This window comes from Chinchilla lanigera, unplaced genomic scaffold (assembly GCF_000276665.1).
Source record: "Chinchilla lanigera isolate Chin_1 unplaced genomic scaffold, ChiLan1.0 scaffold00003, whole genome shotgun sequence".
NCBI lineage: Eukaryota > Metazoa > Chordata > Mammalia > Rodentia > Chinchillidae > Chinchilla > Chinchilla lanigera.
The window spans coordinates 394,465-408,815 of record NW_004955404.1 but is presented as its reverse complement, the minus strand read 5'-3'; the positions used below and the strand labels follow the sequence as shown (position 1 = coordinate 408,815).

Sequence of the window (14,351 nt, the reverse complement as noted above, 5' to 3'; positions counted from 1 at the left end):
CCAACCCCGACCACTTCTGGCACTGGGGCCCCCGTGGGCCTGCGGGCGGGTGGGGGTCCGCGCCTAGTGACAGGTCGGGCGGGCGAGCTGGGCTGGGGGCCACCTGTCAACCCCGCCGGGCCCTGCGCCCAGGTGGGGGCCCCGCGCCCGGATGCGGCCCTGCACCCAGGTGCGGCCTTGCACCAGGTGGGGCCCTGCGCCCAAGTAGGAAGAGCCCCGATCCGCGCTCTCCTGTCGGTCCTGGCTGTGGTCCCGCGCCTGTCGCGCTGCAGCGGTGCCTGTGGGGTGCCTGTCCGTTTGGAGACGTGGCTGAGATCCCATTGTGGGACCTGCTGGGCCGGCTGCACTGTCCAGATCTGGCGGGGAGGTCCCCGCCGCTGGAGGCCGTACACGTGCCGGTGGGAGACATTTCCTTTGAGATGTGATGCCTGTTAAACTTCTTTTTCCATTCTTATTCATCACTTGTCTTTCCTTCCTTTTTACCAGAAGAATCAGCTTTCTTCTGTGGAGGGTGCACAGCCGTAGCCTTGATTTCCTGGATCTGGTAACATGGCAAAAGATGTAAGTGTATTTGTTTCATGCTGCAAACGAATGTTACCATAACGCTTGCTCTTTGTAGTGTTCTGCCTTTGTTTCAGAGTGGCAGCAGGAGTCACAGTCCTGTTTGTGTTCATACCTTTTCTAGCAGGGAGAAGGGTGGAGGGGAAGGATGGAGGAGAACTGGGCAGGCCGCCTCACCTCTGCCCTGTGCTCTTTGTCCCCAAGGCCTTGCTGCTCGCTGCGGGGCTTGGATGCTGCTGCTTTGATTTCTGATTTCTCCAGACTGTTACATTGAGACTTATGTGTGTACCCCGAGTTAAGTGGGATGGAGGGTGGTGTGGGCTCTCATCTTTCTCCCAAGGGTGGGTCAGCCTGGGCCGACCTGGAGCTCAGGCTGCACCTGTCTGTGTGTTCTGGACGACGAGACTCCAGTTTTGACAACCCCAAAACTAACCGCTTTTATCTCTCAAAGATGACATTTGGTGATTGTTGAGATGAGGGGGAAAATAGGAGCTAGTTTAGCTTCATCTTTGAGTATGTTAAACAATGAAGCTAAACTAGCTCCTATTTTAACGTTCTGAATATGTTAAACAAATTTGTTAACTGGTCTGGGGTCTAGGCTTTTTGGTTAATCAATATAGTTTATGCTGTTGGTTTTGTCGTTCTTCATGACACCTGTAAATGCTAACAGCATTCTTAGCGTTCCATTAGTGAAAAGAGGCTGTTTTTTGTTTACCTGTTCAGTGTGCAGCCTTGGAAATACAGGCCAGGCTGCTGCAGAGAGGCCCGTGTGTTGTGGCAAGGAAGTACCTGTGTTGTGGAGCCATGTTTCTGTCAGTTGCAAGGCTCAGACGCCAGCGCATGAGGAGGTCCACGCTGCCAGACACCTCCCTACTGTCAAGCACAGGGCTGGGCCACGCCAGTGTGTAACCCAGAAGCCAAGTCTGCTAAGTCAGACTGCACAGGTGTCGGGTTTGTCAGTCGATGGCTCTGCCCTTCTCTGGTAGACATGCCCTTAGGATGAGGGGCAAATGCCCAGGAAGCACCTGGACTGGCTAAGTAGGCCTGAAAGAGGGGATGGCTCTGTGAGGCTGTGTTCCATATGGTGAAGTGCATCCCACTGCTTCGCTGGTGTGGCCCCAAAGCCTGTGCTGCCATGCCATCTCCTTGGCACCACCTCTGTGCTGGACGTGCAGGCTGGAGGTCGGGCTCTGCCTCTGGTGGCAGGAGCAGGCTGAGTACCCCTCTGGTGCAGGCCCCTGTTGGGCTGTAGCATCTGGAGGCAGAAGGCCAGCTGACGCTGCTGTGAGGTGCAGTGGGTGGGGTTTGGGTCATACACTGTGAAATCCTGGGTGGGGGCCAGGGCTGTGTGGCCAGGATGTGCTAGGCAGAGGGGAACCCCCAGTGTTGAGGGTGATGCAGAAGGGGTCTGATTTAGGGGTGGGACTTCTCTCTAGCCAACCCATTTTCTGAAAGTGGGGCTGTGACATTTGAGCTTCAGAAAGAGGGTGTATCCTGTACTAGAGAGGGGTCGGTGGGTGATGGTGCTTTCGCTGATACAGTCTTCTGCAGCTGGTGCGCTGTAGGTTCCCCACCACTGTCCCAAACTGGCGTTCAGGTGAAATCTAACTGAAACAACACCTATGCCAGGGTGCCAGGTCACCTGGGTAGTAATGCCGGAAGGCAGGGACCCCAGCTGTGCAGAGCCTGGCTGCCATGGAGGCCACGAAGGCCCTGGAGAATGGGAGCGGCGCCAGCTCTGCATCCTCCATGGAAGAGGACAGCCAAGTGCTGGCCGGAACCCACGGGTCTAGGGGAGGGCTGATGGAGCTATGCGCCAGTCAGCAAGAGGTGGGCAAGGGACAGTGAGTGTTTGGGAGTCGGCCTGGTGGGGATCTGCTCTGTGAAAGAGAAGGAAGGTGGTCCTTGAGGACATGGGGTGGGATGGAGGCCTCGAGAATGCGTGTGGCCTCCACAGGTGCTTTGTGATGGGTGTTCTGTGAGCAGATGACACGAAGGTGTCACCACAGGCCTGGGGTGTGGGGTGAGGGGTTGACACTTTCAGTCCGGGGAGCCAGGGGAGCCCTGTCCTTGGACTGGTTCAGTGTCAAGAGGTTGTGGAAGCAGCCAGGGAGGTGAATGTCATACTTCATAAAGTGTTACTGGGATGCTTTAGCCTAGTGATGCAGCCTGCCGCCACCCTGCCAGGCCATGTGCTGTTTAGCAGGAGGAGGACTCAGCCGCCCTCCGTGCAGTTGCCTCCTTACCTGCAGGTTCCACATCTGCACATCCAGCCCCAGATGGAATGTATTTGGAAAACCTGGCGACATGGTGTTTGCACTGAGCGCGTTACTGGTATTTTCCTTGTCTGTCTCTGCACAGTGTGGCATAACAAGCATTCACAGGGCATCTCCATCACACTAGGCATCGCACATCACCAGGAGGATCTGAGGTGCATGGGAGACGTGAGGTCCAGTGCAGACGCTGACCTTTAGGGTCTCCGGCATGTGGGTGCTGGGGGCAGCCACCTGTTGGGGAAAGCAAGTGAGGGCTCATGCACTCTAACTCTGGGTGAGTTAGTGCCTGGAATGTGTCCTGTGTCCCTTGGCTTGAAGCTGCCATGTGCTGCCAGCTTGTATCCTGCTGGTTTAAGGAAAATCCCTAAATTTTACTGTCAGGAGCTGGAGACCAAAGAGAAGTGTGTCTGGTCCCCTTAGCTGCTCAGTAGGGCAGCCACAGGGCATCTTCTCCTCCCAGCAGCCAACTCATGAGCTTATCTAAAAATGTGCACGGCACATCACCTGCTGGACAGAGAGAGGGGGGTCCTGGTGTTGCAACCACTCACCTGCTGCGTCTTGTGGTGTTGAAGGAACTGAGTGCTGGGATGGTCTTCAGGAAAGGCCACTGACGGGGAGAGGGCCTCAGCCTTCCGCAGGGGCAGTTCAGGAAGTGGATGTCATGTTTGCCTTCACCATGAGTGTCCTAGGTCAGGTTTGGTTTTCATCCACAGGGATGAAGTCAGAGAAACTGGGATGATAGGAAAGGTGAGGAATCTTAGCATAGCTGAAGCATTGCCGTGAAACATTTTGCTGGGAAGAGGGGTGAGAAGTGCCCTTGGTATGAACTCAGAAGTTAGCACGGGTATCATTTTGCCATATCAGCTTGTTTTTATTCAACTTACATTTGCTGTGCTGGGGTTGAACCCAGGCCTGCTGTGTGCTGAGCTTTCTCTTGTGATGAGCCATGCACAGCCCTGCTCTTTCCCCTGGTGTTTGGAGCCTGATCTCAGTTGCATATAGCTGTGTTCTGAACAGTTGGCGCTGACACCCATCTGACTGGCAGGACCACTGGATAGGCCTTTGCTTATGGACGGAAAGCTTTCTTGATGAACTGTCCATTCGAGTTCTTGCATAAGCCACCAGAGAATATCTGAATGTCTGGTTCTGTTTTTTTGTGGAATGGTTGGATAAGGAAAATCCACCTGGAAATTCATTTACAAAATATGACCTTCTAAGTTGGTCACACCTGTTCCCAGGCTTTTAGTGACAGAGACACCTGGTGGAAGTGGTGTTCAGCAGGCTGCCAGAGCAGGTGTGGGATTGTCCTGGGAGCCCTGTCCTGGGAGCTCTGTGGGCCCAGGCACATGGTGGGAGAGGGAGGGCTAGCTCTTGGTGGATCAGTGGGGGGGAGGGTGCACTGCCCCCTGCTGTGTGTGTGGGTAGTAGTGGTGGTGGTTGTGTAGCCTTCATTGTTGCAGATTCCCCTGGTTTTGGATTAAATCTTCTCAAATTTGCACAAATCCACTGTGACCCTTAGGATGAATCCAGAGGTGCACAGACACTTGGTATGTCTTAGGGATACACTGTGGGTTTTTTCCAGAGAGTCCACACCAGTGTCCTCGTGCCTGTCAGATTGGAGGGGAGTGCCTGCTGTAAAGTTCCTGTTCCAGTGTGGATTTGAGTATAACAATTCTCTTTTTCAATTTTTCTTTTTTACCATGTTTGCAGTACATAATAATCGCATTTTTCATGGAATGTTGGTCATGTACATCACACATGTTAATGTTTTCATCCCTCCTCATCATCCCTCTATTGCTTGTTTCCCCTTCCTACTTGCAAAAGATCTGTTTGCCTGTTTCCAGTTATCTCTCTTTTATTTTGCTCTATTTATATTTTGGATTTCTCATATAACAGAAACCATGAGGTATTTAAGCTCATGTGTCTGAGTTATTTCACTTAGTGTTATGGTCTCAAGGTGCCTCCATGTCCCCCAGATGACTCAAATTCACCCTTCCGTGTGGCACCGCAGTGTCCACTGTGTGTAAACATTACCTTTCCTTTCATCTGTTCGTCTATTGATGGACACACAGGCTGCTTTTCAATTTAGCGACTATGAATTGTGCTGGTGTAAACATGAGTGTGCATACATCACTGTAATGTGATTGTTCCTCAAGTATAACAACTTTAAGGCCCACAGAACTTGCTCAGTGTGACGGGTCAATGTTTACTGTATTTTTGCAGTTCTGGGGTTGGAACCAGGGCCTGTATGTGCTGGGCCAATGCTGTCCTGCTGAGCCTCACTTCTAGCCCCCGAGAGGAGCAGTTTTAACTCGCATCCCTAGTTTGCATTTTTACAATTTGAAATGAATGTTTTCCTTTCCAGGTATTGCGCTTCTTGGTGAACTGGTGAATATGCCCTGTCCTCATTTCTGTTGATCTGTTTCCTATCAGTTTCCCACTGAACTTCCCCAAGCTTGAGAACATACTTTGCATTTTAACATTTAGCACAGGTAACTTCTGCTTTGGAGACACCCCTTCATGCAGTTGATGGGTGTGTTTGTTTCTCCTGATGAATTCTGAGAGTCTCAGATGCCCAGGTTTGCGGGAGGTCGCAGGATCTTTGGGTGAAGGGCTTGGGCACAGGGTGAGGTACAGCCCACAGGTCTTCCCTGCTATTGTATATGGTTAATTTCCTCTGCTTAAATGTGTTGCTGCCTTACTGTTGCCTCTTGGGCTTTTTTTTTTTTTTTGCCTTTTAGAAAAGTCAGGGTATTGTTTGTGCTAGAGATGGGACTGGAGCCTCCTGTGTGCTCAGCCCAGGCTCTGCCCCTGGGCCACTGCACCTTGGATTTAAGCAAAGACATCTTGAGCCACGTCTGCTGGTGACCCTCAGTTGTGCTTTGTGTGTGTGTGTGTCGGGGGGCAGGGTGGGATGAGGTGTCAGTTGCACCATCGTCCCTGACTTTGACTAGGTCTACTTTTAAATCAGTCCAGTTGTTGTTCTTGGAGATGATTATTGCCTTAGAGCTTGCTTAGAAACTGTTCTTTTTACCTTTGTCACCCTGTTGGAAACTGTGCGGTGTGAGACACACGTTGCCTTACATCTTCCACCCTGGCAGGTGGCATTGATGCCCTCATTGAGGAGGCACAGTCTTGCTGGCTGTGCCCCAGGGGACTTTGGGGTGCTTGCTGGCTTTGCCTCCCATGGGCAGCAGAGAGGCCACGGTGCAGTGCACAGTTGCTGTGGTCTAGGAAAGGGGCAAGCAGTGCGGCTGGCCCGTTGGTTCCCGACTCAACTGTCCTCGCTGCAAGGGGATGCATCTGGAGCCTGGCTGTCTCCTGTCTGGAGGGACCCATCTGCCTAGCTTCCTCTGGTCCCCTCCTTGCCAGGTCCCCTGGTCTCTGCAGCTTAGAACACTGGGTTCAGGGCTGACCCAGGACAGTGGGATGGGACACAGGAGACGCTGCCTTTGCCTGTTGTAGAGGAAAACATCACTTGGTGACCAGCAGAAGAGCAGCACCCCGCAGATGTGTCAGCTGAGGTGGCTGTAGCAGCAAATATAAAAGTCTCTTAAAAAAATCTTTTGAGGGCTGGGCATGGTGACACAGCCCTGTAATCCCAGCATTCCAGAGGCCGAGGCATTAGGGTTGCTGTGAACTCAAGGGCAGCCTGGGCTGCATAGTGAATTCAAGGCCAGCCTGAACCATGTCATGTGGGAGACCCTGTCTCAAGCACACACCATATTTGTTAGGGGCATTTCAGCCATGCGCTAGGGTTGAGAGATTGCTCTGGTGCTTATGTCCTTCCAAACCCACCGCCCTACAGGCACAGATCCTCGTGGACCTCTCAGGCAAAGGCTCCTTGCTGTGGTGGGCAGCTTTGGGGCCCTCATTCTCTTCCCTCCTAGATTCAGTGGTGCAAGGTCCATCAAGAGGTTAACCACAAGCCCAGGGCACAGATGAGGCTGGCTTGGTGTGGGAGTCCAGGTGCTACCTTCTGGTGGTTTACTCAGGCCCACTGGTCCTGGGGGCTTCACAGCTGCCAGGTGGGCCCTGTGGAGCATGTCATGGAGGTCAGGGAAAGGTTACTGCTGGGCTTAGAGTGCCTGGGAGAGGACGGCCACTGGTCACAAGGACGTGTGAGGATGAAGGGCATTGGCGGTGGGCCCTGCTGTGGGCTCCAGGTGCTGGGCGTGGGGTGGGGATGGTGCCTCGTGGGAGAAGAGCTGCCCACGGTGGTCATGTGAGGACAGATGGTCCCTGCATGTGTGGTGCTGCCTTGTGGGCACCACTCGTGGGCTCCATGTGAGCAGCAGGCTCGGCCTGCTGAGCTTGTGTGTGTCTGAAGTCCCGTTGCTGAGGTCCAGGTTCCCTCCCGGGGCCTGGTGAGAAGCTGCACTGGGACCTGTGAGTGTGTGGTCTTTGGAGCCGCAGGACCTGCAGGACCCATGGGCACCCCCAGCAGGCATCCAGCAGGGTCCACAGGGGCCAAGGGGATGGAGATGCTGGTGGCCTGCACTCTGCCCACTTGGGGTGTGAGGGAGGATTACCCGGAAGCCACCAGGAAGACCGGGTAGGGAGTGGTCTCCAGAGCTAGGCTGTTACTAGTGGGCGGTGGGCTCCTGACAGCGGAGGCCCCAGTGGTCTTCTCAGACCCAGTTCCTCTCTTCCTTGAAAAGCCCTTGGCCCAGATGCTGACGGAACTGAGGTACCTGTGGTTCCCAGGTGTGCACATCCCCCCAGGTGTGGTGCGTGTCCTTGACTGTGACAATGGGCTGTCTTCGGCTCTGCACCCTTTCCGTGTGGAGATTGTAGGGTGTCGTGAAGGGCTTTCTTACCTTCTCCACCAAGCCATTGCTGGTGTGGAGGCTGCTGGGAGAGCCATGTTGGGGTAGTTGAGAGGGCTGTGTCACTGTCCAACTGCACACTGACCTTTGGCCCAGAGCCAGGCTGATGGTGGGTGATGTGCAGGCAGATGTGGATCTTACCGCCTGCACAAGGCTGAACTTGCTGTTGTGCCAGTGAGTACCCGGAGGTGAGGCCAGCTGTGGTGTGGCCTCATTTCCAGGCTTAGGCTTAGGGTGAGGGTCATGAAGCTCTCAGGCCTCCCCTCTCCCACATTGCACTTGGTCTCCATAGTGCTTTCGTGTTCTGTCCTTGAGTAAATTGTGTTTCATTTGGCAAATGGTGCCTGCTGTGCACGAACTCTGTTGGGACACTGGCGTCTGCACCTCCCAACCAGGACCTGGCCACAGCCCTCGCAGGGCCCCACTCGGGTGGGATCAAAGTCTGCAGCAGGGTGGGAAATGCCGACAGGTCTCACAACGTAGCTAAGGACAGTCTTCAAGCTCTGGGATTGTATCCAAGCTTGTACTGGGCCTTTGATGTGAAGTGGGCTTCTACCCGCTTCCTTCCTTCACCTCCAGCTGGGTGGTGCTGACCCTGGCCCCGAGGAGCTGCCTGGACAAGGCCTGGGTGCTGCTGGGAGGCCGAGGCAGTGTGATATGTGGAGGGCAGCTCTTCACCCTGCTCCAGCTCCATCCCACCTTGGAGTGTGTGCTTAGTCTGCGTACGCATGTTCACAGGACAGTGGTGACAAGACTTCCTGTGGCCATCATGGCGGTGGCCTGGTCCTAACCCAGAGGCCTGGCATGGTGCGTGCAGGAAGGCTGCTGTGTGGGAACATGATGCTTCTGGCTCCATGGTCCTGTGTGGAGTCCTCCACTGTCCCTGCTGGCCATGTGAGGGCTGTCCCCGCTCTGGGTCCCCCTTGCACCCTGGGGCTTCTGTTCCACACAAGAGACATGTGAGCAGCAGGAATTCTCGGTTGGGAGCAGTTTTTGCAGCATGTTGAAGAATCAAGCAGCTTGTGTTTGATGTCCGTCCAGCTTCTGTGGGCCTCAGCCCTCAGCTGTGACATGGGGAAGACTGGATGTACAGCCTGTGTGGGTTGTGGTGGCCTCACTGGGGTTGTGACACTAACCAGCAAGGATGCCGTCACATTAGAAAACCACAGTGGCTGTCATTGGACCTGTCCTGGTGTGTTCTGTCCTCAGTCCCGAGGATGTGGCCTGGGATATGTATGGTCCTGAGCACCAGTGGAGACCAGGGTCACAGGTTGGAGCGTACTGCAGTCTGTGTGCTGACAGCCCCTCGATGCACTGCTGTCCCCAACCCCAGCAGCTGCCTGGCGCTCTGTGGGTGCCTGGCAGGGCCATGGCTCTGCATCCCAGGACTGTTCCTATCCCCTGTGGATTTTGAGATGTTCCCAGTGGACAGGAGCCAGTGTTGATGTGCTGTCCAAGGTGGCTGCCTCGGGTCCCTGCTTGCACTCGCGCATTGAAAGTTGCTGACTACATGAGCCTGGAGAGCACTGGTGACAGCCAAGAGCAGGGTTTGCCTGCACAGTGGCTGCTCCAGCACCGTGGTGCAGAATCTCAGGCATTAGTGGCCCATACCATGCAGGTGGTGCTCATCTTCAAGGAGACTAGAGCGACCTTTGCCCTGCATCTCCATCTTTGGAATCTGCTCCTGCAAGAAGTGAGGCCGTGCTGGATGCCACGGTGCCCTCCCTGGGGCTGAGCTCATCCTGGGGCTCTGGATCCTCAGAGCATTCCTCCACTTCTGACCCCAAGGCTACTGTGTCTCCCAGTGCTGTGGAACAAGCTTCCTAAGAATTGGGTGTTCGTCATTCCGTATGGTTTGTGGCATGGCGGGATCCAGGACTCCTGTCCTGGAGGCTGGGGTGTGGCCCAGAGCCTCGATCTGCTGTGGGCAGGGCCTGCTCCCTATAGCTGCCCAGGTGTCCATGTGGCCCCAGCTTCTCTATGGCCCTGGTCACAATTGGGTTCAGTCTGCCTCCTGGGACTTGAGGACAGTGAGCGTGCACGTCAGGGTTGGGCCTATATCAGTCCTGTGCATGGCTGGCTAGGAAACAGCAGTTCATGTCTCACAACTCTGGTCTAAGTCAAGGTGGGTCCAGAGCAGCGCCCTCTCATGTGACAACCCACCCTGTCACCCCACAACCCTGTCAGGGCCATCACCTTGGGGTCACACTCAGTGTAAGGATTTGAGGGCATGGGCTTCCTGCAGGAAGACTGCCTTGGCCCCAGGATGTCGGAGGCGGGGCAGAGGTCAGCCTGTCAAGGTCATGGCCCTGAAAGGTTGCCTACTACCACAGTGCTGGCTTGGCAAAGATTTTTGTATGTTCTGCGTATGATTTGTGAACTAGAGAACTCTGGGTGGTTTTGTTTTCTAATTTCCTTTCTGAAAAGAAGAGCTTGCATTTCCTTTGTGATTTTGACACCTTGTGTTACAAAAGAGTTGCTTTCTGTGCCCATAAAACCCACTGTGGGGTGTGCAGTGATAGGCGGGTGATAGGCAGGCACGGCAGCTGCCTGGCCCTTGCTTGGTTGGCTCCTGCTCGGTTGGCTCCTGCCCTGCAGCCTTGGGTCCACACAGAACCAGGGCTGAGGGTGAGGCAACCATGTGCACACCTCTCAGCCCTGGGGAACAGATCTGTTTGAGGGGCAGCATAGTCTTTAAATCATGCCTTGCAGGTTCTCAGCTAAGGTTGGTTTTGCAATGTTTGGAGGTGATTTTGTCACTGCCTTGTGGTGGAGCTCTGATGCTGTGGTGACCCCTGTGGTGAGGGATAGCCCCTGGGTCTCGAGGTGCAGGTCCAGGCCTCTGCTGGGAAGCTGCCCAAGGCCAGTGTGGCTGGCTCTCCCTGGAGAAGGTGCAGCAAGGAAGGGGCCTGCTAGGGTGCAGGTGCACAACAGGCTCCAGCCTGGGGCCTGAACCAGAGACTCAGCGGGCCAAGCCTGTGGTGTTGAGATGTGACCAGCTCTTCAGTGTTGGCTTTTTAAGTGCGAAGGACAGAAACATATGAGGAGCATAAGCAGGACTTTATCTGGAGCTTATTTGCAGGTACAGCTGAGGCCATGGGTGATAAGACTTGTTGAGAGTCTGCAGCTACTCTGGCTTTGTGTCGTCCTCTTCTCTTGTTTCTTGGTCCCTGTGCTTCCCTGGGACCCTTGCATGTTGTTATCAAACCGTGACTCCAGGCCTGGTCTGAAGCTGCAGGCCATGTGCATGGGATCTGACTGACTCAGCCTCCTGGGCCTACCCTTGGGGCTAACCTCCTACCTTGGTTTACCAGCCTGCCCTGCTTGCTTTTCCTCCAGACTTAACCTCCTGGGTCCTGGCTCTGAAAATCCGGTCATTACACTCCTGCCTCGTCCTGCCCTTGGTCGCAGGCTCTGTGGGCCTGACTTGCTGGCCTTCTCCACCTGGCCTGGCCACCTGGCTTCACCACCCTCTGGACTGCAGTTTTGGGCATTCTACATCTGCCTAAGCTGCAGGGGCCCACATGCTTGCTCACGGTTTTCCTGTGCTGGCCTCATCCACCTGCCTGGCCTGATCATATTGCTGTTCCTGTGGGCATTGTCTTCTGTCTTGTGTTCGGGTCTTACCCCCGCATCCTGGACATGTTCCCCTGGGCCTGTCCTGAGGCCTTGCCCTGATGACCTAAAGCCCAATGTGACTTTGTGGACCTTCCTTTGCTGGCCTTGTGCACCTTACCTTGGCCAGTGTGACCACACCTTCCTGGCCTGGTTTTGCTCCTTGGCTTTAACTCCTCCCCTGGACTGGTCACCTGGCCTTCCCTTGTCTGTGGACTTATAGCCAAGACCTCACCTTGCCATTATTACCTGGTCTTGTGCACCTGGTCCTACCTGGCCTGAGCCTCCTGACCGGCTCTCCTGACCTTACCCACTGGATGGTGCTCACCTGCTGTTACGAACCTCTTGGCTCACATGGCCTTACCTGCTTTGCTGTAAACTTCCAGCCTTTCCCCTTGGCCCTCCCACAGGACCTCACCCACCAGGCCTTGTGGCATCACCCACCTGTCTCCCCCAAGGTTTCACCCCTTTGTTTTCATTCTTTTCTTTCCCTTGTCTTCATTTCCTTCTGCCTCCTGGCCTCACTGACCAGCCCCACAATGGGTCTCGGGCACCTGGCTTTGCCATCTAACCTCTTCTGTCTGCCCTTAACCTCCTGTCCTTACCACCCTGGTGTCACCCTTGACTCCTGGTTTTTAACTGCTTAACTGTGCTCACCTGCCCTTACTGATCCCCAACTCACCCATGCCCGGGGTCCTGGGGCACCCATCTGGCCTCCCACCTGGCTTTAAACTCTTGGCCTTACTCACTGTTTTTGGCTCAGGAAGGGTGATAGAACCTGTTGGCATGTTGGTCCCTCTTGCATGGGCCTGACATGTTTAGGAGCCGGGCAGCCCCCATCTCCTCCTGACCCTAGCAAAGTAGGCTCTGAGGAAGGCCAGGAAGTTGCCAGTGGCCTTGTGGCCTTTGAATCATGCCCTCTCTCGCATGACCCTCAGCCCCATCTGTGTCACATGGGACAGTGAGCTCTGTCACCCCCTTGCTGGCCCAGCTCATGTGCTGAGTACTTCCCAGGTGTGCCTACACCTGGGCCTACCCTTGGGGCTAACCTCCTACCTTGGTTTACCAGCCTTCCCTTCCTGCTTTTCCTAGGTTGGCTGGCCATAGGGCTTTCAGACCTGGGCTTTCGCTGGGTAGGAGGAGAATGCCAGGTTCCGCAGGGCTCCTGCAGAGTGAGGTCCTTCCTCACGTGTCCACCCCTGTGTTGGTGTCCACTCCCGTGTTGGTTGGCCTTCCACTTTGCATTTTCCAGGAGCATCCCCTCTGCCTTAGATTTCTGTGATTGCATGACTGCAGGTCACAGGTTGCTGGCCAGTGGAACACCCTGCATTATGGGCTCTCCTGGCGTGGCAGTAGCCTTCTGTCTGTCTAGGAAGTGATTTAGGGTGTCCTGTGAGGGCCAGCGTATTAGCTATGGTCGTGGCTCTGTGAACACTGTATTTACCATTGTTGTTCTCTACAGGCCGGTCTAATTGAAGCCAACGGAGAACTCAAGGTCTTCATAGACCAGAACCTGAGTCCTGGGAAAGGTAAGGATAGCGCTCTGGAAATGTGTCTGCTGATGACTGGAGTTGAGTGTTGTGATCTAGTGGTGCAGCCCCCATGGACAAGGGCAGCAGGCCGCCCCCCACCTCTGTTGCTATGTTGCCCATTCTGTGTGCAGGAGTTTGACAGATGTAGAACAGCCAAGGGACTGCGGCCACCTGTTCTGCTGACTGGGGCTGGGCTGTCCCAGTGCTGTGCTGCAGAGAGACCCTAGTGACATTCCTGCCCCAAGTGGAATGGTGTCTCTGGGCTATGTTTGTGCACCTCAGCAGTTTTGGGGTCTGGCTTTGGTCTCCAGGGATGGGGGAGGGGGCTGGGGAGGTCTGTCTCTGGGCCCTAGGACCCCACAGCTTGCACTTTTGGGCCCTCTTATCAGGGTGGTGTCCTATAACTGGAGACCTGTTGTGCTGCACCTGTCATGCCCTCGATGTGCCCTGGAGGCAGTGGCCTTCTGCATGCTGTAAAAGACTCTGGCTCCTCTACTATCCCTAGAATCATGCTGGGTCCTTGACATTATGGGTGGACCTGGAGCCCAGGGCTGGAAGTGCTGGAGTGTTCCATTCCTGACCTAACTTATTCCTTGTCATACGTGAGCTCACCTGTCTTTAACAGTGTGGCCGTAGAGGGTGACCCTGCCCACTGTGGCTCGGCCTCTCGTGTGGCTGTGCCTGCTGGCTTCCTGCTGCACCTGCCTGGCTTTGTCTTTGTCTCTGGCTTCTGCATCCCAGAAGCCAGAGAGCCTAGCTGTGTCCTTGCCTTGGCCTCCTAGAACCAGGTCCAAATGCCCCCGGTCTGTCACTGTTCTCTCTTCACCCTATACTCCATGAGGGGCAAAACGGCAGAGAGCCTCAGGGCTCAGCCTGCCTGCATCACCAAGGGCGTGAGTGCCTGTGCCCATGGCAGTGCCGCCCCACATGTCCCAGGGTGGGTGTGCGCACAGAGCCACTGGGACAAGGGGGCCCTCGGTCCTTTCAAGGTTGGCAGCTCTCTCAGCCTGCCTGAGAGGAACAGGGCTTTGTGTCTGTTGCCAAATGTAAAAGTTTTCAAAAACTCAGGCAGGGTACTTCCTACCCTAGTGATAAAGCAGATAAATAATTCCGAGGAAGTGTACGGCTTCATTTCCTTGAGTATGCTGCTTTCTTCTGGGGTTTGTGTTTAATTTCTGTCCTTGCTTACAAGGGGATAAGTGGTCTAGTCATCATGTGCAGGCTCCGGCTTCTCCATTCCTGATAGTTCATCTGTGCTCACATCCATGCCAAGTTCAGCCATGAGCCAGGCTAGGCAGGAGGGTAAGGACACACCACACAGTTCCGACTCGTGTTAAGTCCAGCCGTGTTACGGAGCTAGGATGGAGGGTCAGGAATCAGGATGGAGTTCAAATCCATCCTGAGCCCAGCCTCGCACTGGGGCCAGGAGGCATGGTTAGGCCGTCAGTGTGCATGGACTCCTGCAGGTGGGGTGTTTTTGGTGCCGGCTCTGGGCCTGGTCCCCTTGCTGCTGCTGCTATTTCTGTGTCTCTGGCCCT

The 14,351-nt window shown here is 55.0% G+C and overlaps 1 protein-coding gene across 2 annotated transcripts in view; it reads left to right on the top strand.

The window, feature by feature from the left end:
* Positions 1–374: 374 nt before the first annotated feature.
* Positions 375–14,351, top strand: part of Tfdp1 (transcription factor Dp-1) — a 36,537-nt gene continuing 22,560 nt past the window's right edge. Inside the window, exons 1-3 of one of the 2 annotated variants that reach the window (XM_005373938.2) lie at positions 375–398; positions 487–561; positions 12,744–12,810. In XM_005373938.2, coding sequence (XP_005373995.1) covers positions 550–561; positions 12,744–12,810 — 79 coding nt within the window. In that variant the 5' untranslated portion in view covers positions 375–398; positions 487–549. Of the gene's footprint in view, positions 399–486; positions 562–12,743; positions 12,811–14,351 lie in introns of those variants that run through there. The other variant, XM_013515501.1, reaches the window with a different exon arrangement.